The sequence below is a fragment of the Rattus norvegicus genome, chromosome 1 (genome assembly GCF_036323735.1).
Source record: "Rattus norvegicus strain BN/NHsdMcwi chromosome 1, GRCr8, whole genome shotgun sequence".
Classification (NCBI taxonomy): Eukaryota; Metazoa; Chordata; class Mammalia; order Rodentia; family Muridae; genus Rattus; species Rattus norvegicus.
This window is the reverse complement of record NC_086019.1, coordinates 43,160,873-43,186,648: the sequence shown is the minus strand read 5'-3', so window position 1 is coordinate 43,186,648 and position 25,776 is coordinate 43,160,873. Positions and strand designations below refer to the sequence as shown.

At 44.6% G+C, this 25,776-nt stretch overlaps 1 protein-coding gene across 1 annotated transcript in view; it reads right to left on the bottom strand.

Moving 5' to 3' along the window:
• Akap12 (A-kinase anchoring protein 12) overlaps window positions 1–25,776 on the bottom strand; it is an 89,731-nt gene that overhangs the window by 38,597 nt on the left and 25,358 nt on the right. The window contains exon 2 of the mRNA NM_057103.2: window positions 5,724–5,838. Coding sequence (NP_476444.2) covers window positions 5,724–5,838 — 115 coding nt within the window. The remainder of the gene's footprint in view (window positions 1–5,723; window positions 5,839–25,776) is intronic.

Below are 25,776 nucleotides of genomic sequence, written 5' to 3'. Positions count from 1 at the left end.
AAGATAAATTGGGGTGCTTAAGCACCAGAAGCGAATGCAGAGACTGACTCTGGAACAGAAAAGAAATAGCAGTGACGTTTTTTTCATTATACGTAAATGTTTGCCGTTATCCATGAAGAGGTATGGTCTAAATTTGTCCCTGGGACTGGCACTGTGTCTCAGTGGGTAAAAGAGTTCACCACACAAGCTTGAGGACCTAAGGTCTACCTCTGGAAGCCATGAGAAAGAAAGGCAGATGTGGTAATGGCCTTCTGTAATCCCAGCATTCCTACAGATGTAAGGAGAGGCTGAGGCAGGAGATGCGCCCAGATGGTTGGGGATAGCTCAGAGGATGCAGTGGAGCAGCAAAAGCAAAAGACTCTGCCTCAAAACAAGGGAGAAGGCAAGAACTAGCACAAAAAAATTGTCTTCTGATCTCTATGAATATGCGTGCGCGCACACACACACACACACACACACACACACACACACACAAAGTAAACACTTTAAAAATTTTGCTCTGAGATTACACAACCCTTTACTGTTTCCCCCACATATATATTTGATTTTTCAGTTTACTTCTGTCACTTAAAGAAAATTTCAAAGCCAGGAGGTAGGGTGTGAGGGCTGAAAGCACCCAAGAAAAAAAGATTCTAAAATTCCTGAAATACCATTATTTCTTAATTTCAGAAAAGACAAGCAAGTCATAATTGGAAAATTTTCTTTTGTCTGTCAAAAAATGATGTCAGTGACTTCCTGAGTTGTGAGGGTCAGGTTGGCAGGGGCTAGACTTACCTTGGAGACTATCCTCCAGGCATCCCTATAACCAACCCTAATAGTGGGAACCACTTTCTGGGCTTGGATTCTGCGCTGCACTAAAAGGAAAAGCTAGATGAGCACTGTGTTCATTGCTCTCTGCTTCCTAACCGCAGATGCTCTGTGAGCAGCCACCTCAACCTCTTGATGACAGAACCTGTCTGCTGTAGGACTGTGTTTTGAACTGTGAGCCACAGTAAACCCTGTCTGAAACTGCTCTTGTCAGCTATTTTAGCACAACAGTGAGATAAAACACAGAAAATTAATATCAGAAGTACCCTGGGACTCACTTTGTGGCCCAGACTGGCCTTGGAATCACTATGTAGCCCAGGCTGGCCTTGACCTTTGATGCAATCCTTCTGTCTCAGCCTCCCAAATTCTGGGATTATAGACAGGTATAAATTACCATACCCACATGTCATTTCGCTTCTGTTCTTTGGTGGTGCTGGGAGTAAATCCCAGAGCCTCAGACACGCAGGGCAGACGTTCTTTTCATTGCTGAACTCCACCCACAGCCTTGTAAATAGCACCTGTTCTTTTAAAGTAGCCATTCAGAAAGACTGTTCCTAGAATCAGAGGGTAAACAAAACCACTTGCAGTGGAAGGCAGAGGATGTGAATTTGAATCCCCCCAGACCCAAGTGAAAGCCAGGCTGAGCTGTGAAGTAATGCAACCCCAGCTTTGGAGGTGGGGGTTGGAAACTGGTATTTTCCTGTCTCCAGATCTCCTGTCTCCAGATAGAAGCTGGTTGGTGAAAACCATGGACTTCTGCTGTTGTGAGGGATCCAGTCACTTAGAACAAAGTGTGGGGAGGGGGCAAGACGCTCTCCCCTGACCTCCGAATGCACGCATGTGCACGAGCACATACATACAATGTTTCCTAAATGCATCTAACAGGCCAATGAGATACCTCAGGGGTAAAGAAGGTCCCTGTCATAAAGCCTGATGATCCATGTTTAATCGCTAGAAATCCTAAGGTAGAACCAACTCCCACAAGTTGTCTTCTGACTTCTACACACACAGACACAGACACACAGAGACACACACACACGCATACCACTAATATCAAAAGGAAAGTTATGTTGAAGAATTAGGATGAATGAGGATGGCCAGGCAGACAAGATAAAAATAAAAGCAAGCAAGCCCTTCTGCCTATGGACGGGCCTCTGGAAGAGAGTCCCATGGTGGCCTCTACTGCCCTCTCAGAGAATGGTGACCCTTCCCAGAAGTTGGGCTTTTCTCAGGGTCTTCTGAAGGACAGAGTCTGTTTCTCTCCACTATCCCAGCCCTGAGCATTCAGTGTGTGCCTGGGCTTCCCAGATGGCCATGGTTAACCAACTGCCTGATCTGCTCAGGGAAGCCACGCAATACAGTCACAGGTGGGCACTGAATGGCTTTTCATAGAAGGTGGTGCTTAGCCATGTGCTGAGATGTCTGAGAAACCACATCTGAGGGAAAGAAGACTACAAAGAAGTCTCCAGGAGACAAGGCACAGGCCACAAGGGATACCATGCTCTCCAGGATGTGTGCCTGGCCCCGATTCCAAATATCTAGCTTACATATCAGCTCGGCCACATATAAAAATCACTCATGAGCTTGCAATACTAAACACAGAAAAGATCCTGCTGCTGAGAATGACGGCTTCAAGACAATCTCTGGGTTTCATACAATAAAAGGTGAAAACTAACTTGTGAGTGCACTCAGCTTTCCACATGTTCACTGTGATGTGTGCTCAACACACTAAATAATTAAAAGGAAGGGTCAGGGCAAGATAGCTCAGTCCTCGTGCCTCTCACCAAAACTGATAACCTGAGTTCAATCTCCAGAACCAACATGGTAGAAAGAGAGCCAATTCCTGCAAGTTGTCCTCTGCTCAAACTTCTGCACACTCACAAATAAGTGAGTGTGAGTACACATCCACACACACCCATAAAATGCTCCCCAGACCACAATGATTTTGGGTCCCTCTTATCTAGGCCCAGTTTTTTCTGTCTGGGTTTTCATTCAGATCTGTCCAGAGCTTTGACATCACAACCCAATGTTGTCATCTAAAAAAAATTCACATTTGAGAAATCAAGTCACAAAAAAGAAGGAAAGAAAGAAAAGAAAAGAGAAAAGAAAAGAAAAGAAAAAAAAGTTAAAAACAAAATCTCAAGATGTTTTAAGTAAGCTTGATCTTGTGCTGAGTCACATTCTCAGCTATCCTGGGCCACATACAACCCAAGTGACAGCAGATGAGGCTCACAGAAACTTCTGGAACTACACTCTCTCCCAGGCAGCTTCTATATGTGCATCGGGAGAGTACAGTAGTTAATTGTCAGTTTAGGGCTCTAATAACCTAGGTTTGAGTTCCAGGAACAGTGCCTAGCTTACTGACAAGGAGGACGAAGGTAGGGCAGCTGTGGTGGTTTGAATAAACTTGGCCCATGGGAAGTGGCACTATCTGGAGGTGTGGCCTTGTTGGAGTAGGTGTGGCCTTGTTAGACGAAGTGCATCACTGTGGGGATGGGCTTTGAGGTACTATGCTCAAGCTCCACACAGTGCAAGAAGAAGAGAGCCTCTTCCCGGCTGTCTGAGGAAGACAAAGTCTCCTTCTGCTTGCCTTTGAATGAAGATGTAGAACTCTCAGCTTTTTCTCCAGCACCATGTCTACCTATACCACCACCATGCTTCCCGCCATGATGATAATGGACCAGACCTCTGAAACTGTAAGTCAGCCCCATTTAAATGTTTTCATTTATAAGCTTTGCCCTGGTCGAGATGTCTCTTCACAGCAATGGAAAGTCTAACTAAGGCAATAGTAGACAGTGGCACTTGCCTAGAATCTACAAGGAAGTGGAAACATCAAGTGTTGGCTCTGGATGGTCTTGGTTCTACAAAAAACAAAACAAAACAAACAAACCAACAACAACAACAACAACAACCCCACAAAACTCATTCCTTACAGAGCTGTGCATAAAACCTGGGCCTTGCACACTATGGACAAGTGCAATGAACACTGAACTTCAGCCCCTAGCCCTCATGGTGACATATCTGACTCTCATTTTCTCTTCTGTCCCCAGGTGTTAGTGCTACCCTTGACCTCAGGGAGTTGCTCACCTAAACTCTGAGCAGCACCCATCTCTTGCAAAAGTCTTAGGTATTAACCAAGTAGCCTTTTCTTAGCCTTATGCTTTATTGAAATTAATCTTCTATTGACTGCCTTCTCATGTCCCCTGTAGAGAAGAATCAGACGTAGGAAACCCAGGTAAACGGTCCTGAAGGACCTGAGCCACAGTGACCCAGTGCAGTCAATGATAATGATAATAATAATAATGATAATAATAATAATGATAATAATGATGATGATAATTCATCGGAGAGCTGCAGAGATGGCTCAGGCAGTAAAGTTCTGCAGTCTGATCCCCAGAACCCACTGACAGCCCGGCTGCTGTGGTGTGAGCATGTCCTCTCAGTGCTGAAGAGGCAGATCCCTGTACATTGCTGCTCAACTAGCCAAGCCTTTGAAAAGCTTCAGGTCACTGAGAGATTCTGTCTTTAAAAAAAATGAAGTAGATGGCTTCTGAGCAATGATGTCTGAGCTTGTTCTCAGGCTTCCACCCATACACACATGTACCTGTGCACACATGTACCTGTATACACACAAACTTACACATACAGATGCACCAGCCGCTGTTTGATTCAACTAAAAAATGAATGTGGAGAGGACAAAGGATTGGCCTTGGGAATTTGATTTGGGTCCATGCCAGCTGTCTGGTGGGTATTATTTGAAAGTCTCACACGAGGTCAGAGAAATACTTCAACTGTGAGACTATGTATGCATTTCTAACTTTATATGGTGCCTGTGGTGATATATAAAGATCAGCTCTTCCCACCAACTTCAAAGCCGCTCCCGGCTTGACACAGCACTGTGGGGCATTGGAGGGGAGAAACGGGTTCCATGTGTTCAAAGGATCTCATCCAGAGAGGCTATGCCCAGCACTTTCATCTGTGTCTTGTTAATATGGCATAGAGGAGCCAAATTACTACGTTGAATATACCTTTTAAAACTACACGTATGTGTGTATGTATACATGTATGTTTCAAGCATGCATGCGTGTAAGTCAGAGAGCAACTTTTCATTTGTCTCCTTTGATCATGCGGGTCCTGGGAATTGAACTCAGACTAGAAGCCTTAGTGGCAGTCACCTGTACCCACTAAGTATCACAATGGCTCCTTGATATCTTGAATTGAATGGTCCATGACCCCAACACCACTGCCCCATGAATGAATATGGAAGCAACACTTTGGCTGAAGATGCACCAGCCCGTTACCCCACTGTACTCAAGAGCTAGATGCCACAAGATTTCTCTGATCACAGCTCAGGGAAAGAGATGAATGCACATGCTGGAAATCTGTGAGTGTGACACGGGCTCCCCTGGGGTGATGCTGAACTGTCACTTTCATTTTTAGGTTGGCCAGGTATTGGACCCTCACTCTTTTTTTTTTGGTTCTTTTTTTCGGAGCTGGGGACCGAACCCAGGGCCTTGCGCTTCCTAGGCAAGCGCTCTACCACTGAGCTAAATCCCCAACCCCTAGACCCTCACTCTTATAAAGCAAGCATCTTAGTCTTTCTACTAAGAAACCACACCTGACATCATCACACAAGAATGAGGGACAAGGATTTTTTTTAAAGAAAACAATTCCAGGGAAGAACGTTGAAAAAAGAGAGTGTGAGGTCAACTCCTGAGTTCAGGGGCTACCCAAAATGCGTGTTAAACATCTCCTTTTGAGACCAGCTGACTGTGTCTTTGGATTCATGCACCATGAGGCATTACAGAACAATAGTGTTTTCTGTTGACAGTGTGTGGCAACCCTGATCACGGTTCACTACAAGTGCAGTCTCCAATGTCCTGCCAAAATCAGCCTGGCCTGCAAGGGCAGCTTACCATCCTCATCAACGACTTCTTCCTCCTGCCCCTCCTGGTTTTCCTCTTGGACATGGACATCTCCTTGTTCAGCTACGCCGTTGACAGTAGACAGCTGGCCATTCTTCTGTGGGAGCTGGGGGAAAAGACAAAGCCATGTGAACATGAGCTCAGTTCCATACTGCCCCCACCCCATCCCCAGTACAAGTCAAAAGCAATGACTTGACTTCCAGAGTATGAACTATGAGATGGAGAAATACAGAAAATGGAGATTCTGTGGTGGAGAAGATGAGAGTTCTAGAAGGTTCGGTGACCTCTTGGGATAAATGATGTTCTATCACCAAAGATTGACCCTTGTATATGAAGTGTGTGCACAAGTCCATGCATTCGTTCCTTTGTCTGTTAGTTATTTAAGACTCTGTTTCAGAAGCTACAGTGAAGAGTTTGGGTGAGCCCCAGCACACTATGCTTACACACTAGCACAGAAGCCAAACTTTTCTTATCCCTTCCTTTTTATTTTCTTGTAATGATGGGAAGCCAGTGCCTTGATATGCTAGGGAAGAAATCTATCATCTCTGGCCCTCAGTGTGTGTGTGTGTGTGTGTGTGTGTGTGTGTGTGTATGAGAGTGTGAGTCTGTGTGTATGAGAATGTGAGTGCGTGAGAGTGTGTGTGTATATGTGAATGAGAGTGAGTGTGTGTGTGAGTGTGTGTATGAGAGTGTGAGTCTGTGTATGAGAGTGTGAGTGTGTGAGAGTGTGTGTGTATTGTGAATGAGAGTGAGTGTGTGTGAGTGTGTATATGTGAATGAGAGTGAGTGTGTGAGTGAGTGAATGTGTATGTATGTGTCTGTGTGTGAGTGTGTGTATGTGAGTGTGTGTATGAGAGTGTGAGTGTGTGTGTATATGTGTTTGTGTGTTGCTATAAAATAGTACCCCAGTGACTCTGTTCTTTAAAACCCCACACTCACACTCTTGGATATATCCCTTGAGCATCTCTTTCTACTACAGCGATTCCTAAGTCTGTTAAAAATGCCTTTTAGTAAGGCCCACCTCTTGGGCTGGAAAGTTGGCTTTGTGGAACACATAGCACATGCTGCCAAGTCCGATGGCCTGAGTTTGACCTCTGGTAGAGGGAAAATCAATCCCCACGAATTGTCGGTTGACCTCCACATGTGCACCACAGCACTCATGCAAATGTATGTATGTGTACCAGCACACGCAAATGAATGTTAAAATTTAAAAGGAAGGAGTGATGGAGCTGAAGACATGGCTTAGAGCTAAGAACACTGGCTGCTCTTACAGAGGACCCGTGTCTGCTTCCCAGCAGCCACAGGGGACTCATAGTGATCCAAAACTCTAGTTCCAGGGGTCTGATGCCTTTCTTCATCTAGGAAGGTACAAGGCACACATGGTACACATAAATACACGCAGGCAAGGCACTCACACACTAAAATAAGTACATTCATTTTAAAAATTGTAAGAGCCAACTCAGCTTTTTAAAAACATTTAAATCTAAACAGATAAATAAAACCATGTTTCTTTGTGATGAGATACAGGTGAGGAAAAATAACTGAGCTTTATAAATAGTAAGGTGTCCTCAAGTTAAAGCAGATGTTCAAATTTGTATGCATATGAGTATTTTGCCTGAAGCTATGTATATGTATATGCATATGTTGTCTGTGCACCACACACATGCAGTGCCCAAAAGGAACAGCAAAGGATATCAGATCCCCTGGAACTGGAGACAGGTGCTGGGAATCAAACCTGGGTCCTCTGCTAGAACAGCCAGTGAGTGCTCTTAACATCTCTCCATCCTTTGAAACTGATGATCAAACACATAATTACCAAGTGGAAGCTATAGAAAGTGCCATGGAGCAACTGTGCAGAACCAAGTGGGAACAATAGATGGTCCCAGGCTGTGCTCTGGGTGTCCAGGGTTTTAGCGAGGAGGTAAGGCTGAAGGCTAGTTCTTCTGGAAAGGGCTTTGTGGCAACAGAGAACACAGGGAAGGAGGTGGCCTGTCTGTAAAGAACTTGTCTTCTAATCAAAGAGCAAAATTTGTTTGGATCCCCAAACCCTATGTGAAAAGTCAGGTGGGATGACATGTGTCTGTAATCCCAGAGATGGCAAGATGGGGAATGGAGACATAGAGATCCTTGGAGCTCATGAGCCAGCTAACCTAGGCCACTTGGTGACATTCCAAGGACAACGAGAGACCTTGGTCTCAGACAGAAGGTGAAGAAGGGTGACTAAGAACTGGAACAAGGGGCTGTCCCCTGACCTCCACATATCTGCTGTGCACATGTGCACATGCACACACACTAAAAAAAAAAAAAAAGAGGGAAGGAAGGACCAGTCACAAAACCCAGCTAGCCCCATGCTGTTCCTGCTCATGGGACAAAGAGGTACTGCTCATTCTGGAAAGTTCTGTGGCCTCCAGATCCAGAAGTCTTCAGGCGCACCGCACTGATTCCACTGTGCTAGTCTCTACTCCTAGCAACGCCCTTCTCCCCTTGCATTTCCTCGGAAGTCACACCACACACTGACACTGCAGATGGAAGTCAGCTTCAAAATGCCCATGCTGAGGCAAGTTATTAGACAAGATGATCAGATTACAGTTCCGCTTCAGGGGCTCACTTACCAAAATATGAAAGATGGGAATTTTAAATGAAAGATAGAGTTAAGGGAGAGGTGGCGTCTCCACAGGGCTCATCAGCAAAAATGCCAGCACATTTAAACTGGACAGCACAGGCACTGAGCACAGGTTGGAAAGGATTAAATTAGCGGTATGGGAACAGGTAGGGGAACGGGGAATCACACGTTGTGGTGAGTGTATGACAACTGAAAGAATGTTAGGTTCTGTCTTGATGTGTTATGGATGGTGGTACAAACCTGCAAACTAGGGTGCCTGGGAGTGGGAGATTAAGCAGGAAAATTAGGGGTTCAAAACCAGCCTGGGCTCCCTGAGACCCTGCAAGCACCAAAAGAAATTAAACAGAGGGGCTGGAGGGATAGCTCAGAGGTTAAGAGCACTGACTGCTCTTCCAGAGGTCCTGAGTTCAATTCTCAGCAACCATATGGTGGCTCACAACCATCTGTAATGGGATCTGATGCCCTCTTCTGCTGTGTCCGATGATAGTGATGGTGTACTCATATACATAAAATAAATAAACCTTTAAAAAAAACCCAGAGATCTCAGAGAGGATGCACTGATACAACTCTCTCTCTCTCTCTCTCTCTCTCTCTCTCTCTCTCTCTCTCTCTCTCTCTCTCTCTGTGTGTGTGTGTGTGTGTGTGTGTGTATGCATATGTACCAGTGCACTGAGGCTGGAGTTGCTAGGCATATATTCCCCAAATACTCTGAGGTAAGGCCTTGCAGGAAACCCAGAGATGACCCATTTAGCTTATTCAGCTAGCCAGTTGTCTCTGGAGGAGGAAATCACCCGCTCTGCTGCCCACACATGCTTAATAAACCCAGTTTTAATGCTGTAAACAGTAGGATAATTGTAAACTGTAAACAAACAACTCTTCTGCCTCCTCCTTTAATTTGTTGGTTTGTTTTTGAAAAAGGTCTTATTATGTAGCCCTGGCTGGCCTGAAACCCTCTATGTAGACCAGGCTGGCCTCAAACTCAAGAGGTCCATCTACCTGCTCAAGTACTAGGATTAAAGGCATAGACCGCCATGTCTAGCTCATACATTTATTTATTAGCATGTGCCTTAACCTTTTCTCAAAATCATGTGTATGCATGTCTGGGTATGAGTGCAGGGTTCCTTCCGATCCCCTGAAGCTGGAGCTACAGGTGGTTGTGAGCAGCCCCCTGCATGGCCACTTGGAACCAAACTTGTCTCCTTTGCAAAAGCAGTGCATTCTCTTAGCCACTAAATCACCGCTCCAGAACCAGCACTGCTTTTTATTTTTCCAACCACAAAACTGGAGCATATGCACCGTTTTGGAATATGGGAGAAGAGTTTCTTGCTAATTCTTTCTATCAATCATCTTTAGTCAGTATCTCCTTTCCCTGAGACTCCCAGGACCACTGAAGACAGGATTTATACTCAGCTCAGGGCAGGATGAGAAGGGATGAATGGACCCAGATGAGGTTCGGTGGGGTCCGGTTCAGGAAGAAGGGTAATTTTGAAATTCAAGGTTTTTCCATCGAGAAAGAAGTCAGACAATCCAGCTATTTTTCTCTCTGGAGCTTTCTCACTCAGATTTATCCACACATCTTGGACCTAAGTATTAGGAATACGCTTATTTCTTTTGAGACAAAAATTGGAATAGAAAGACACAACCCTCACCCCACAAGCACAATGAGTACCAGAAACCCAATCTTCCCAATGGATTCGTGATTCAAAAAGCGACGACGCCTCCTCTGACCAAATCAAAACCCTAAGTGTTTTCGAGCTCATATCCTCAGGGCGGGTCAGCCAGAGTTTATCCCAGTAAAGTATTACCATATTACAGCAGAGCAACACTAAAATAATCAAACCTCTCAAATGTTTCCAGCACCAGCCTCGCCTACCTCTAGGAACATCCGGGGATATTCAAGACAGTTGTAAGATGTCCGAAGGTAAGGACCAGGCATTTTTCTCTTCCTTCCTTACAAAACCGGCTAGAGCTTGCCCTGAGTTGTCTGTGCGGAGTAGCAAGCTCTTTAATGGATTTCTTCAATGAACAAAATCCATGAGGTCCTGACAGCTCTCAGGGTGCTGAGGGCAGAGGAGAGGCTCCTCTGCAGGAGCCATCTTCCTAGCTTACATTCTTCCTGAACGGCCCAGAGAGCTGGGGATGACCCAGCATCATCTGTCACATGTAGAAGAGGCAACTCCAGCTCCTGCAGCGAGCCCTAATTATACCAGAAATCATGTGTAATCAGAATAGGGGGGGAGGGGAGGACAGAGGCAGAGGGAGGGGGCGGGAGGAGAGATACGACCAGATGGACTTGGTGGCACCTTTAATCCCAGTGTTCGGAAGGCAGAGGCAGGTGGATCTCTGATTTGGAACCCAGCCCGCTCTACAGAAAGTGAGTTAATTCCAGATCAGCTATATAAGAGAAACTTTGACTCAGAAAAAAAATTATCCCAACCATTATAGTTGAGTCTGAAGTGCCTCTATCCTGATAGTCTGTCAGCATCTTTTGCATAATAATGCCCTCATTCAAAATACCAGCCAAGGCTGGGTTACAGCTCCACTTACCAATAGGACAGTGCCATGTTTGATCACCAGCAGCACACGCACCCCTAGATCGCCAACTGACACATGTTAAGATCCTAATAAGAAAACTGTAAAAACGTCCTCATGTCATATGTTGCCAACAACTGGGGTCTCCTGACAATTACTTGTCCAGTGTGTGTTCTGTGAAGTGAACACTCTAGGAACTTGTTCATGCTCTGGACCCAAGGAGTAATCTGGCAAATGAGGAGGAACCAGTCTCTCTCTTTCTAAGCTCTTGCTTATCTGGGAAAGAAAGAAGCAAGGGAGAGCTACAGAGGGTGATGTTAAGGAGGAAAATGGCCTGAAGTTTTGTTTCCATTGTTTTGTTTTGTTGTTTTGGGAGGGGGACATATGACTTGTCTGTTGCTCTAATAAAATATCATAACCAAGACAACTTGAAGATGAGAGAGTTTATATTGCCATATGGTTCCACATGGTTTCAAGCAACTGGCAAGAAGCTAAGGGTTCCCACATTTTACCTCAAGCATTAAGAGAAAGATCACTGGAAATAGGGGAAGGCTGTCTACTCTAGAGCCTCCTTCTAGTGATGCACTTCTTCCTGCAAGGCCACAGCTCCTAAACCTACCCAAACTGCTAACAACTGGAGACCAAGCATTCAGATGCCTGAACCAATGGGGGACATTTCCCATTCAAACCACCACAGGGGGTTTTCAATCAGACAGTATGGGGCATAGCAGCTCCAAGTAAGTTCTGAGGTCAAGTTCCCATTCCCCTAGACTGTGAAACCTCACCTCAGCTCATTTTCCCAATTATAAATCAAGACCTAATACACTTTTCTGTTTTTAGACTGTCTGGAATTCTAACGAATAGTATCTGGGACATTCTCTAAGTCATAAAAGCACACACTGGAGACCCTTTATGTCCTGGTCCATTTGTTCAAATGAAGACATATGTTCCAGGTCAGTCTTTTCTGGCTTATAGCACACCGAGGCCATCCTCTCTGAATTGTCCTTTTGTATTGACAAAATAGTATCAGCAAAATAAAGCCTGATGCACCAGGGAGACAGAGGCAGGAGGATTAAAGTTTGAGGCCCATCTAAGCTAGGATAGCAAGAATTTCTTTAAAAAATGATAATAACTTGGGGGCTGAAAAGACAGGTTAGTGGTTAAGTTGCTTTTGCAGAGGACAGAGGACTGAGTTTGATTCCCAGCACCCACATGGCAGCTCACATCACAACCATCCACAACTCCAGGCCCAGAAGATTCGACGTTCCCTTCATCTCCTGCAGTCACCAGGCATGCACATGACTTATACATACATACACACAAGCAAAACATTCAAATAAATGAAATAAATCTAAAGTGCCGATATAGGGGACTGGAAAGAATCAGGTTAGGAATTCTTCCCGAAGACCCAAATTCAGTTCTCACCACCTACTTCAGGCACCCCCTATATCTCCAGTTCTAGGGGACCTGACTTCTGGCTGCTATGGGCTTCATACATGTGTGGGGCACACACACACACAAATATTAAACACACACACATACATACACACACACACAAACACAAATATTAAACACACACACACGCACGCACGCGTGCACACACCTTCAATACAATTAATAAATTTTCAATTTTTTCTATTTTAAGCAGAAGAGGGGCTGGAAGGATGGCTCAGCTCAGTGGTTAAGAGCACTGACTGCTCTTCCAGAGGTCCTGAGTTCAATTCCCAGCAACCACGTGGTGGCTCACAACCATCTGAAATGGGAGCTGATGCCCTCTTCTGGTGTGTCTGAAGACAGATATAACAGGAGAGAGAGAGAGAGAGAGAGAGAGAGAGAGAGAGAGAGAGAGAGAGAGAGAGAGAGAGAGAGAGAGCAGAAGAACAACTAAGGAGATAGCTGATAGCTGAGTTGGTGGTGTTGGGGGGGCAAGAGCAGGTGGATTTCTGCAGCCAACCTTACCTGACTGCCGAGCTCCATGTCAAGGAGACAGAGAGAGAAAGACAGAGAGAGACCGTGCCTCAAACAAAGCAAAAGAGCATGTACAGGCAAATGCACACACAATGATGTGGCTCAATGAACAATGGCACATGCACACACACGCACACACATGCACACACACACTGTTGGTGTGGCCCAACAGGCAATGGCATTTGACACTAAGCGAGCCAAGAATAAAATTTAAAATACAAAAAAAAAAATTAAAATATAATGAAATGGTCGAGCCCTTGGTTATGGTGCAATTTTAGGAGACATCTATTTCTCTTCCTTGAATTTAAAGAAAAACTAACCTTCAGGCAATCAGAAAGAGAAGGCGCTCCTAACTGGCAAAATCTTTCAAAGACAATAATAAGTGGACGGCTTGTTGGTTTCAGGGGATGATGGGGCTGCTGAGCCAAAAGCTGTCTCCAACCACATGACGCTGAGAAGAATCCAGCAGGAGAATCTAGTGACCTCCAGAGAGATCTATCTGGGAAGTCCTTATCTCAGGTCACTGAGATAAAACAGTCGTTCCTGAGCATGGAGACACCCCCATCTTCCCCCACACACAAGCACACACACTCACTCAAGGGGGTACAGACTCTTCCAATTTTCTATATATAGCCAGGTTGTTTTCTTCCCCTCCCTTACAGTGGACAAAACCGGAAGCAACAGAAAGCCTTCTTACTAACTGACTTTAATTTGAAGAATTCAGAAGGTAGGATACTTACAGCCCCATCCTTGTGTGTACAGCAACACAAACATCCGGGCTCCACTGTCCTCACCCCGGGCACACCTCCTATTTCAGAGCCTCCCCTCCTAGGATCTCACTTAGAACCGGTGGTGCTGTCCGTGTCATCACCCAAGCGACCACCAGAGTACAAGCATATGCAAATCACCCTTAGCCGGTTGAACACTTGATTGGCATAGGAAAAACAGATTGGGCGGATGTAAATTTCATCTGATTTTCAGGGAGCTACAGAGATGGCTCAGCAGTTAAGACTGCCTGTGCTTTTTCAGGACTGGTCTAGTCCCAGCCCCTAGTTGGGTAAATCACAACCACTTTGAACGCCAGTCTGTGTAGACACACCACCACACACACACACACACACAAAAACAAACAAACAAACAAATCTTTTTCCCCCCCCAAACAAATCTTTAAATGCAGTAAATAAATAAATAAATAGTAAAAAAAAAAGATGCGAAAGACTGTAAAATACAAATAAATCTAAAAAGCGAAAATTCTGATTTTCGTAGTAGAGAGATACCTCTCCACTGTGTCATGTTTGTTATCTGAGGAAGGATCAGGGATGCTATCTGCCACTTGACACAGCCACCATCTTTGCCAACTCTTCTGGATGCTCGATCTTCTTTTTCTTGTAATTTTCAGTAAAATTCATGAAAATCTCTCACATAATTTCAGGAGGAAGACCTTGGCTTTGTCTTTATTATGGGAATGAGTGTCGCAAGGCAGTCGCTGCAAGGCAGTCGCTGAAACACCGGTCTGCTCCTAGCAAGCACAGTTCACTTTCTCTTCAGCCAAACATTCAAATATTCCAACTGTTGAATGTCTTAGAAACTAATTAACATAATATTGCTTATGAAAGCAGACCCCACGGAGAACTCCTTTATTTAGGAGTGTCATCTACAAATTAGACCTCTTAAAAACCAGCCCTTTTCCAAACCCGATCTAAACACATCAGCACAGCAGGCGCAGAGGCACCCGTGCTCCACTCAGCTTGAGAACCGAGCTTTCAAAGAATTGAGCTTGTTTACTTAAATTTAAAAGGGCCCTTAATGTGCATTCTGAGCCTCTGTAGAGAAAAAAATCACTGTAGCATTTTCTGAGATATTTGTCCAAAGAACCCCCTGTGAGTCACAGCTTGTGAGTGACACCATCCATAACTAAGAGACCATAGACACACTCAAATATGTGTTACCACATGGTTCAGTCAAGTATCCCCAACACACACACACACACACACACACACACACACACACACACACACACACACACACTTTAAATGATAGAAGTGTTTTTAAAAATATTAAAACTTCTGGGTTCTCTGGGAAAGTATGTAAAAGAAAACACAGAGTTCTAAATCTGGTTAGGTAGGAGATCAACCATACTGACTTCAGGCAAAGGGAATTCATAAGATCTCTGCTTGAGACCAGGGACATAAAAACTATTATCTACCAGCAACAGCAACCTGCTGAGAAGACAGTCCTTACAGCAGCTCCCTTGTAATGACTGGAAAACCCACAACCTCAGTCAGAGTTACACAGACGCCCAGGGAACACAGCCATAAAAAGGGATGTGATTCTAAAATCACATTCTGATGCTTCTAGCATCTTCCTCTGCGTGGACATGGTTAGGATACAGGCGATCCTACAAGGCCTGCTCTCAGGGACCTAGCAGCAACTGACATCATCATCTGCACTTCCAAGGGGGCTAGGGGTGTGCGGAGGATATAAATCCCAGGCTTCTCCTGTGCCCTATCTCTTTGCCTTCACCTGTCTGTCTGTCTCTCTCTCCCATTCTCTGTCTGCCTGCCTCTGTCTCCCCTTCATGCGATGGCCTTTTACTCCCTTGGGTCCCCATTCCCCCTTCCCTCTTCCCTGACAATAAGCCTCTTGTACCAGATCTGTTGCATGGTGTAATTGCATGAGGTACATCTTGGCATGGGGCCCACCAAAGGCACCCCTTCCACATTTATCCTATCAGACACTACACAAGACCTGCAAAGATGAGTTGTAATCCTTGGTCCCTGCCCCAGTGATGGGCATACAACTTTGGTGTAAATATATCCTAACCCAGTGTTGAACTCTTCAGGTAGGACCACTGCCTACAGGAGGGAGAAAAGAGCTACCAGGCATTTGTCTCCCATGAGGAGGGTGAGGAAGAAGCTCAAAGACTATTTGCTGCCCCGTCTTACTGCCTATCAGGGACCTAACTCCTAATCTCTGGATATGTTCTGACTTGCTTGAAGCTTGATATTTGAGTGCACTGAGGCTGAAGCAGGTGTCTGCGTTGGGTGGGGGAGACTAAACAGTCCAAAGGTTTAAGATTCTTATTCTTGTGTGAAGATCAGGGAAAATTCAGTCTCTTTGTTTACTCTCACAGACTTCAAAGTTATGCCAACACTCCACAAGGAGCAGAGGTGACCAGAGAGAGGAGAGCCCAGCCAGGAGTCCCATATCCCTGAAACCCCTTGGATTGGACTTTGAATTCTGGGGTTTCATCCAATCAGAGAGCACATTCTACAGATCTTGGGGTGGTTTGAATAAGAATGGCCTCCATAGGCTGATATATTTAAATGTCTGGTTCTTGGCTGGTCGAACTGTTTAGGAAGGATTAGGGAGTGTGGTCTTCTGGAGGAGGTGGGTTACTGGGGTTGGACTTCAAGGTTTCAAAAGCTTACACCAGCTCGCTCTCTCTCTCTCTCTCTCTCTCTCTCTCTCTCTCTCTCTCTTTCTCTCTCTCCCCCCACCCCCTGCTGTCTGTGGGTTATTAGCATGCAAGCTCTCAGACACTGCTCTAGTAACATGCCTGCCTGGCTGCTGCCCTATTATGCTGGTCATGGGGTCACCCTCTGAAACCATAATCAATCCCCCAATTAAATGCCTTCTATTGTAAGTGGCCACGGCCATGGTGTCTCTTCACAGCATCAGAATAGGAAGTAAGACATGGCTTGAGCTTTGTGAACTATTATCATGGCCTCTACTGCGAGTGCCACGGGTGAGTTCAGAGTTGCTGAACATACATACAAGCTATCCAGGACAAATCAAGGCCATCCTAAACAAAATGGCAGCAAAGTATTACTCTAAAGGACAGAAAAATGAAAATGGTGGCCTTGAGCTAATACAGGGATATGTACCTACAATCCTAGCACCCAGGACAGCGAGGCAGGTGGATTGTTGAGATCAAAGCAAACAAACCATATGGTGAATTTGTGGCTAGTATGGGTATATACAAATTATATATATAATTATAATCTACCAATTATATGAAATCGGGTGGCAAGGCCGTTTAGCTGACACCAAGCCTGATAACTTAAGTTCGGTTGCCAAGACCAACAATGTGGGAGGAGAAAACCAATGCCCAGAAGTTGCCCTCTGATTTCAACAATGTATGCTGTGGCATGTGTGCTCACCCCGAAAACACACACAAAATAAGCAAGCTGTAAGCATCAAATAGTCCCAAGACACAAATTAGGATGCAGAGACATTTCACACAATTCTGGTAGCATGAATTCCAGGTTTCTTCTGAGCCCTGTACCCAGGAGTTAACAGGATTTATCTGGAGAAGATGTCAGAGTAAAGACCTAAATTCTCACTTAACTGCTATGTGCACATCATATCCAAGTATTGCACTGGTGGCTTTTCTCAAAGGAATCTGTCACTTCATAGTAAAATAATTACATTATGCTGCTGCCTAGTAAATTTGATTATAAAACTTGTTTTGGGGTTGGGGATTTGGCTTAGTGGTAGAGCGCTTACCTAGGAAGCGAAAGGTCCTGGGTTCGGTCCCCAGCCCCGGAAAAAAGAAAACAAAAAAACAAAACAAACAAACAAAAAAAAAAAAAAACTTGTTTTGAAATTCACCATGTGCCACGGAAAACCTATAGTCATAGGTTGACATAAAGTTTTAAGTAGAAAAAAAATACAAAAAAGACCCCACATACACCCAAAGCCAGTGGCATCCATGGTGAAGTTTAAATTTTTTTTTTTTTGAGCTGGGGACCGAACCCAGGGCCTTGCACTTGCTAGGCAAGTGCTCTACCAGTGAGCTAAATCCCCAACCCCGAAGTTTAAATTTTAGAGTTTGAAAAAAACAAAGTTTTTTAGACAAGGTTTCACTATGTAACCCAGGCTGGCTTTGAACTCACAAAGATCTACCTGCCTCTCAAATGCTGGGATCAAAGTTGGGCACCAGTCAGTCAATGGTGGCCCCTGCCTTTAATTCCAGCACTGGGGGAGCAGATGTGGGGGAGGGGAATCTCTATAAATTCAAGGCCAGGCTGATCTACAGAGTGAGTTCCAGGACAGCCAGGGCTACACAGAGAAACGCTGTCTTGAAAACCAAACCAAACCAAACAAATAAAAACAGGTGTGTCCCCACCATGACCAACCAAAGTATGAAACTTTAAATGTCAATGTAGTTTCTCATCAAAAGCATGTCCCCAAATCAAGGATGGCACTACATACTTGTCATCCAGCACTTAGAGGAGTGTTCAAGGCCATCATTTATTGCAGTGGTTCTGAACCTTCCTAATGCTGTGACCTTTAATACAGTTCCTCATGTGGTGGCGACCCCCTAACCATAACATTGCTTTCATTGCCACTTCATAACTATAATTTTCCTGCCATTATGAATCACAATGTAAATATCTGATATTTCCGATGGTCTTAGGCCATTTCTGTTCAAGGGCCATTTAACGCTCCGCGTAGGGGTGGAGACCCACAGATTGAGAACAGATGAGGTATTACATAAGATCCTGTCTAGAAGAGGTAAGGCATTCCTAACACATGTACCAATAACTTCACCATGTGAACATGATCAAACAGCATTGTATGTACAGATGGAATGTTCAAAGAACTACTAAAAATGTTTGTAGTTTTGAAAAGATAAAAACTTCACCATGGAGAGACGGAGAATGTAGAAAACAGAGTTCAAACTTTGCAGGATCGTCATTTACATCTAGGACAGAAGGCAGAGATGGCGGGGAGGAACACACTGGAGTCTCCCTTATTAAAGTCTTCCCAACTCTGCAAAAGGCTGCTCGGTAGTTCATAGCAGCCTAGGGCAGCAGGCACCACCATTTCTTGGAGGTTCTTCTTCATGCGGATGGTTGCAATATACAGAAAGGGGAGCAGAAGTTTGCTCCCAAATTAGCTCAATACAGGGAACATATAAGAAAAATAAAAGCCACCTGCCCACCCTAAGAAAACTCAGTGGCTTTGAGACACTTCACAGGGGGACTTCTTCACAGGGGGATTGCTGTGTTTTCCTTTTTACCCTCTCAGAATGTACTGGCCACCGCTTTGCGCTTCAATTCTCTTCTGTGTGCCATGTTTCTGTTGAAAAGGAAATAACAAGCGAAATTGCTTGTCTTGTTTTCTACAGATAGCATATAATGCAAAAACATTCGCCTGTCTAGGAGAAAGTGATTTTCCCAGGAGCCCAGTGCATCATCTGATGCACTGAAACAGTTCTAGTACAAAGAAAACAGCAAATTGCTAATTCACCAAGCGCCGTGCAAGGATTTCTAAAAGCATCTATGCTGGATTCTAGACCGCTTCTCAACTGATTAAGCATCTCTGACTTTTATTCCTTCCAAAGTCTACTAAGTAGGAGTCCCATGGCCAGACCTTTCCCTTAGGTAAGTTAGAAGGCACTCAGCAAAGAATGCTGTGGAGAGAGTGAACAGGTGACCAGGTGGCCACAAAGTCATGTTAAAACATTCCCAAGGACTTCAAGAAAAGGTTCCTTTTGTGGGGAAAGAGGAAGGAAATGTACTACACACCATCACATAGATTCTTTAACGAAGTCATTATATATTTAGGTCTGATAATGGACCAGAAGGATGCCATCTTGGTGAATACACTTCAATGGTTATTAGCAAAATTAAAATGATGGATTGGAATTGGATCCACCGACACATGAATCCAGGCCACTGCAAATCAAAATAAAAGTGGCCAGTACACAGTCTTGCAGCTTTAGGCACAATCAAAGTTTACTAGACTGGGCATGGGGGAGAGAAAAAAAGGCTTTTTTTTATATGTCAACCAACTGGCTCTCAGAGATGTTGACAGTGGTTCCTTCTATAAATCATCCTACACTGTTCTCGGCTTCTCTGTTAACATCACTCACAGCTTTTCTTGGTCAGGCAAAACAGAATGCAGGTGACAAGTTTACAGAAGGGGCCTATAGGGAGTAACCGAGAAGAGGAGAAGCAGGGGCCTTACTGGCTGGGTTGAGGGGGGTAAGGATTGCCAACAGGTTACAAAATAGACCCACACAAATCTAGGAGGTTGGGGACCAGCACTGCACAGAACAGGAGGCCAAAGTAATATTTGATTTGGTGGTTTTGTCAATTTTTTAAGTCGTGTGTGTGTGTGTGTGTGTGTGTGTGTGTGTGAGAGAGAGAGAGAGAGAGAGAGAGAGAGAGAGAGAGAGAGAAAGCAGGAAAGACAGAATGGAAGTGGAGGTACGCAATGGGACACAGGAAGTCAACCTCAGGAGTCTGTTCACCTGTTCACTCCTTCTACTGGGAGCCACTAAGTCATCATGCCAGCCATTGTTTGGTTTTGCTCTACAAGCCAGAGTGCTCAGATTACAGACCTGCTACACTATGCCTGGCTGGAGGCACCATTAAAGAAGTATATAGAGGGGTTGGGGATTTAGCTCAGTAGTAGAGAGCTTGCCTAGGAAGCGCAAGGCCCTGGGTTCGATCCCCAGCTCCGAAAAAAAGAACCAAAAAAAAAAAAGAAGTATATAGAGTCTGGAGAGATGGCTCATCAGTTAAGAGTATTTGCTGCTCTTCCAGAGGGGACCCAAGTTTGGTCCTCAGCATTCACCCTCTGAGACTCACAATCACCTGTAACTCCAGCTCCAGGGCATCGTATGCCCTCTTCTGGCTTCAGTAGGCACTGGGACTCATATATCTTACAAACACACAAGCACACATATACAGAGATTTTAAAAAGTGTTGCTATGTTTAAAAAATATATTCCCAGGACTGGCAGTAGTGGTCTACACCTTTAATCCTAACACTTGGGAGGCAGAGGTAGGTAGATATCTATGAGTTCAAGGCCAGCCTGGTCTGGGTTTCAGAACAGCCAGATACACAGGAACCCTGTTTTATTTGGAGAAATAAAACAACACACACACACACACACACACACACACACACACACACACACACACACACCTCCCCTTCGGAAGATAGTTATACTGTAGACGGGAGTCATGGAGCCTTTGCTCTTTCTAGACAAATACTGAATTACAGAAAGTAAATTGCTTAAAACCCACAGATATAAAAGTTATCTTTAAAAACTAGGAAAGTTTTCGTTTTCCTCACCACACAGTTCACACAACTCATCTTTCTCTAGACAGCTCACCCAAATGATATAATATAGACTAGGATACTTGGGAAATAATCCTGTTTTCTTTACATAATTCCTCACTCTTTCATTGTTTGAAAACATTTGACTTTTGTTGTTGCTGTTGTTGTTGTTGTTGTTGTTGTTTCGACATGGTCTCGACATGTATACCAGGCTGGTCTTGAACTGGGAAAGATTCTGAGTACCACACCCGGCAAGAATGATTTTTTCCTGAGACAACTGGAGCAGTAGCTGCAATAAAACAAATGCAAGATGCATTTTTCTCACCTTGAACTTGCCTGTTACTCTCCTGAGACAAATTCCTTTTCCCCTTGAGAATTCTGGGTTTGATAAGTAGTGTTTTGAGAAAGACACAGGAGATCAAACTTCTCGGTGTGTACCCCCAGGCAAGGCCAAAATGACAGACCCTCTGATGGGAATCACAGTTGAGACAGAAAATTATCACTGCCTGTCTGTGTTTCATTTCTGTTGTCCATGATAAAAGACCCCGGGCAAAAAGCAGCCTAGGGGAGAAAGGGTTTATTTCAGTTAAAGCTAGGTCTCAGTCCACCACTGTGGGAAAGTCAAGGCAGAAACTTCAAAGAGTGAGTCACAGCACATCCAGTTGTGAGCAAGAGCTAGGCATGCTAATCCCAGCACACAGGAGGCAGAGGCAGGTAGAACTCTGGGCTACATAGTGAGCCCTGTATTGTGCATGGAGAGAGGGGGGGAGAGAGAGAGGGAAGGGGGCGGGGGAGGGAGAGAGAGAAATGTACGCATGCCCAATTACCTCAATTGCTTGTGTTCTCTTTGAGACTCTCTTCCAAGGTGACTCTAGGTTGTGAGAAGCTGACAACTAAAGCTATCACAGTACCATCTGCATAAGAATGAATGGTTTTGTGATTAGAAAGCAGGTAAGTATACGTGGACGCTAGCTTGACTTGGTCCCAGTAAGATCTTTGGATTCCTGGACCATGATCTCTTCTGCACCATTCTTGCTATGGTACAGATAAGACTTGAGCACATTCTAGAAACTTGGTACCCAGTGTAGCCATGTTAAAAGTAGACTGAACTTTGGAGTAGAGCCTAGGAGGTAATTAGGTTTTAGGAGTTCTAGGAGAGATACTGAGTATCTTAGTTAGGGTTTTACTGCTGTGAACAGACACCATGACCAAGGCAACTCTTACAAAGGGCAACATTTAATTGGGGCTGGCTTACAGGTTCAGAGGTTCAGTCCAGTGTCATCAAGGTGGGAGCATGGCAGCATCCAAGCAGGCATGGCACAGGGGGAGCTGAGAGTTCTACATCTTCATCTGAAGGCTGCTAGTGGAAGACTGACTTCCTGGCAGCTAGGATGAGGATCTTATAGCCCACACCCACAGTGACACACCTACTCCAACAAGACCACCCCTATTCCAACAGGTCCATACCGCCTAATAGTGCCATTCCCTGGACCCAGCATATACAATTTAGCACACTGAGTCTCAAGATGGCCCCCCAAGGCAAGGCTTACACTCCTTCAGTATCAGGTGGTGCAGTGGTTCTCAACCTTCCTAATGCTGGGACTCTATAATACATGTCCTAATGTTGTGGTGACCACCCTCCCACACCATAACATTATTTTGTTGGGCCATACAAATCCTGGGTAGAGTGCCCAGCATTCCTCCCCCAGCACCATGACCAATAAAGGTTAACAGTGGGTTGAGTTAGGATTTGAAGGCTTAGTGTAGGAAGCTAATCCTCACACACCGAGAATGTCCATGGGAAGACATTTTCAGCTCCTCAACACACTGAAAGCAAATTTTGGAGACAAAGGTTGTGCTGGTTTAAATGAGAAATGCCCACTGTGGGGTCATGCATTGGGACATTTGGTGACCAGTGGGTGGTGCTGTCTGGGGAGGTTGTGGGAAGGTATAGCCTTGCTGGAAGATGTCCACTCAGTCCGTCTTTGAGAGCTAGTAGTGTTTCCCTACTCCCTATTCATTCTCTCTCATTAAGTGCTGGTGCTGAGGATGTGATCTCTCAGCTCCCTGCCCTGGCAACCTGCCGTCATGCCTACCCTGACTTTACTGTCTCCTACTCTGGAACTGTAGGCCCTAATTCTCTTCCCTAAGTCATTGTGGGTCATGGGATTTTATCCCAGCAACAGAAAAGTAACCAATATAAAGGGCCTGCTTACAAAATGGGTACAAATATGGTGGGATATGCTGTCTTGAAGTTGTACCTCACCTCTTCACCTAAGGCATTCTCTGATTAGTTTAATAAATCTGATGATCTATTAGCTGGGATGGATACCAGGACTTCCTGGGAGGGAGAAAGGAACTCCAGGAAGAAGGAAGAGGGAAGGCCTTTTGCCAGGAAACATGGGAGGAGACGGATGTGTCTGAGAGCCTGGAAGGTATAGCTAACCATGTGGCTGGATGGGGCTCGGTAGTCGGGTTAACTTAGCTAGTTGAGTCTGCCAAGCTAAGGCCTAAGCCTTGAAATAGTGAAAGGTCTCTGTGTGATTATCTGGGGGAACTCGCTGCTTAAGGAATAATTAATTTCTGTATTAATTTCTGTCATCAATTAATATGTACAGGATATTAGTGCTCTTTAATTTACACATATGGCAAGCAAGGTGGCTCAGTGGGTGAAAGTGTTTGCTGCCAAGCCTGAGGACCTGTGTTTAATCCTCAGGACTCACATGGTAGGAGAGAACTCACTCCCTCAAGTCATCTTCTGACCTTCATGTGGATACAATAATATGCTGTGTGCACAGGCGCTTCCCCTAACTGCCCCATATTAACAAACAGAATAAAGATATTGGTCAAATAGGGGAAGAGAAAGACACACTCAATGTTTGCACATTTTGCTTTTTCAGAGGACCTAAATCCTGTCGCCAGCACCCATGTCAAGCGACTCAAAATCTCATATAATTCTAGCTCCACAGAGATCTTTTGTCCCTCAAAGGCATCTGAATTTATGTGCATATACATACATGTGCACACATACACATACATATGTACATACATGTACACACACACATGCACACATACATACATATACACACAAAAGGGTTTTTTTCTTTTGGTTTTTCAAGACAAAGGCTTCACTATGTAGCCCTGGCTGACCTGGAATACTCGCTGTAGATCAGGATGGCCTCGAACTCATGATGCTATCTCTGCCTTCTGAGCTGGGATTAAAGGTGCGTGCCACCACTCTCTGGCAATTAAAACCAATTTTAAAATTAAACAAATATAAAGCATGAGAGTTTTCTTGGTTGGTTTGAACAGGGCTCCATACCCCTCAGGCTGGCCTTGAACTGGTTATATAACTGGAAATAACTGGAAATAATCCTCCTGTCTTTACTTCCCAAGTGCTGGGATAACAATCGTGCAGCCATGCCATACCCAGCTTGAACCCAGTTTCGCAGTAGATAATGACGTAGCAAGAACCAAGGGGGCAATAAATACGGCTCAAACCTAAAATTACTGGCCGACCTCTGGGATCGTATTTATATATGTTCCATAACCTAAGGAAATGCTGAAAGCAAGCCAATGCTTAGGCTTACCCTTCACCTGTCAAGGCAAACAAAACACACGTGCCATTGGAGTAAACATCAAATGCTTAGTCATGCACCAGGGTAAAACCCAGCATGCTTGCTACTCATGAACCCTAAGCACCTACCATCCAGCCTGCATCGAGGCACACAAAAGTCCAGACACCGCTAGGATGTGGCGTCACTGAGGACTCAATCCACACCTTTATTTCCCCAGGCTCTTCCCACTGAGCAGCAAGGCCCAGCAGCTTAGGTGAAGGAAACCTCAGGAGGAATGAACGGAGACAAAGCCATTTCCTGCAGAATGGCAAACCACTGCCAGTGTGTTCGCTGGCAAATAAAAACAACTTAGCTGAAACGTGTTTGTTAAATTATGCAGAAATATAAGGAATGAGTGTTCCAGAGATGAAAGCAAATTGAGACTCTTCCAAGATAATTACAACCAGGAGAGATCTCATATGCTTATCAATGGACTGCCAAAATGGGTGGGGGCTGGTTATTATCTAATAAAGAAAGCATGGGTGTTACCATTATTTTCTGGCATCAGACTGCTAAAGACAGAATGCTGAGATTAGCACGGGTCCTATGTAGGAATGACACTGAAATTTGCAAAGTGTTCCACATTTCTAGATAGAGTCTGTGCTGAGAGATACTGGAAGCTGAAGGAGTTGAGCAGAGGTTTACTGTATGAAAAACTATGGAATGGTGCACTTGCATTTTGGATACAAAAGTTGGTTTCCTATTGTACTGTGTGCCCATTTTAACATCTGTAATAGCAAAACAAGGTCATTGCCCTAAATGTCAATCAGCACATATATTAATAAAGGATATTTATGTCACTAAACAAGGAGCCATTAAAGTTTTGAGCTGAATGCTTGTGTACACACACACACACACACACACACACACACACACCACATTCCAAACCAGAGGGAAGTCCAAGATACACTAATGAGTGAGAAACGCAGGCTGATCCGGTATTTAACGTGTTGAAAAAGCAAGGAGTTCAAAAGCAGAATGAAAATAAAGCCATGAAACATTTCTTTAATTTTGGTTTGTTTTTATTTTTAAAGATTTATTTATTTATATGTATGTACACTGTAACTGTCTTCAGACACACCAGAAGAGGGCATCAGATCTCATTACAGATGGTTGTGAGCCACCATGTGGTTGCTGGGATTTGAACTCAGGACCTCTGGAAGAGCAGTCAGTGCTCTTAACCACTGAGCCATCTTTCCAGCCCTAATTTTGGTTTTTTGAGACAG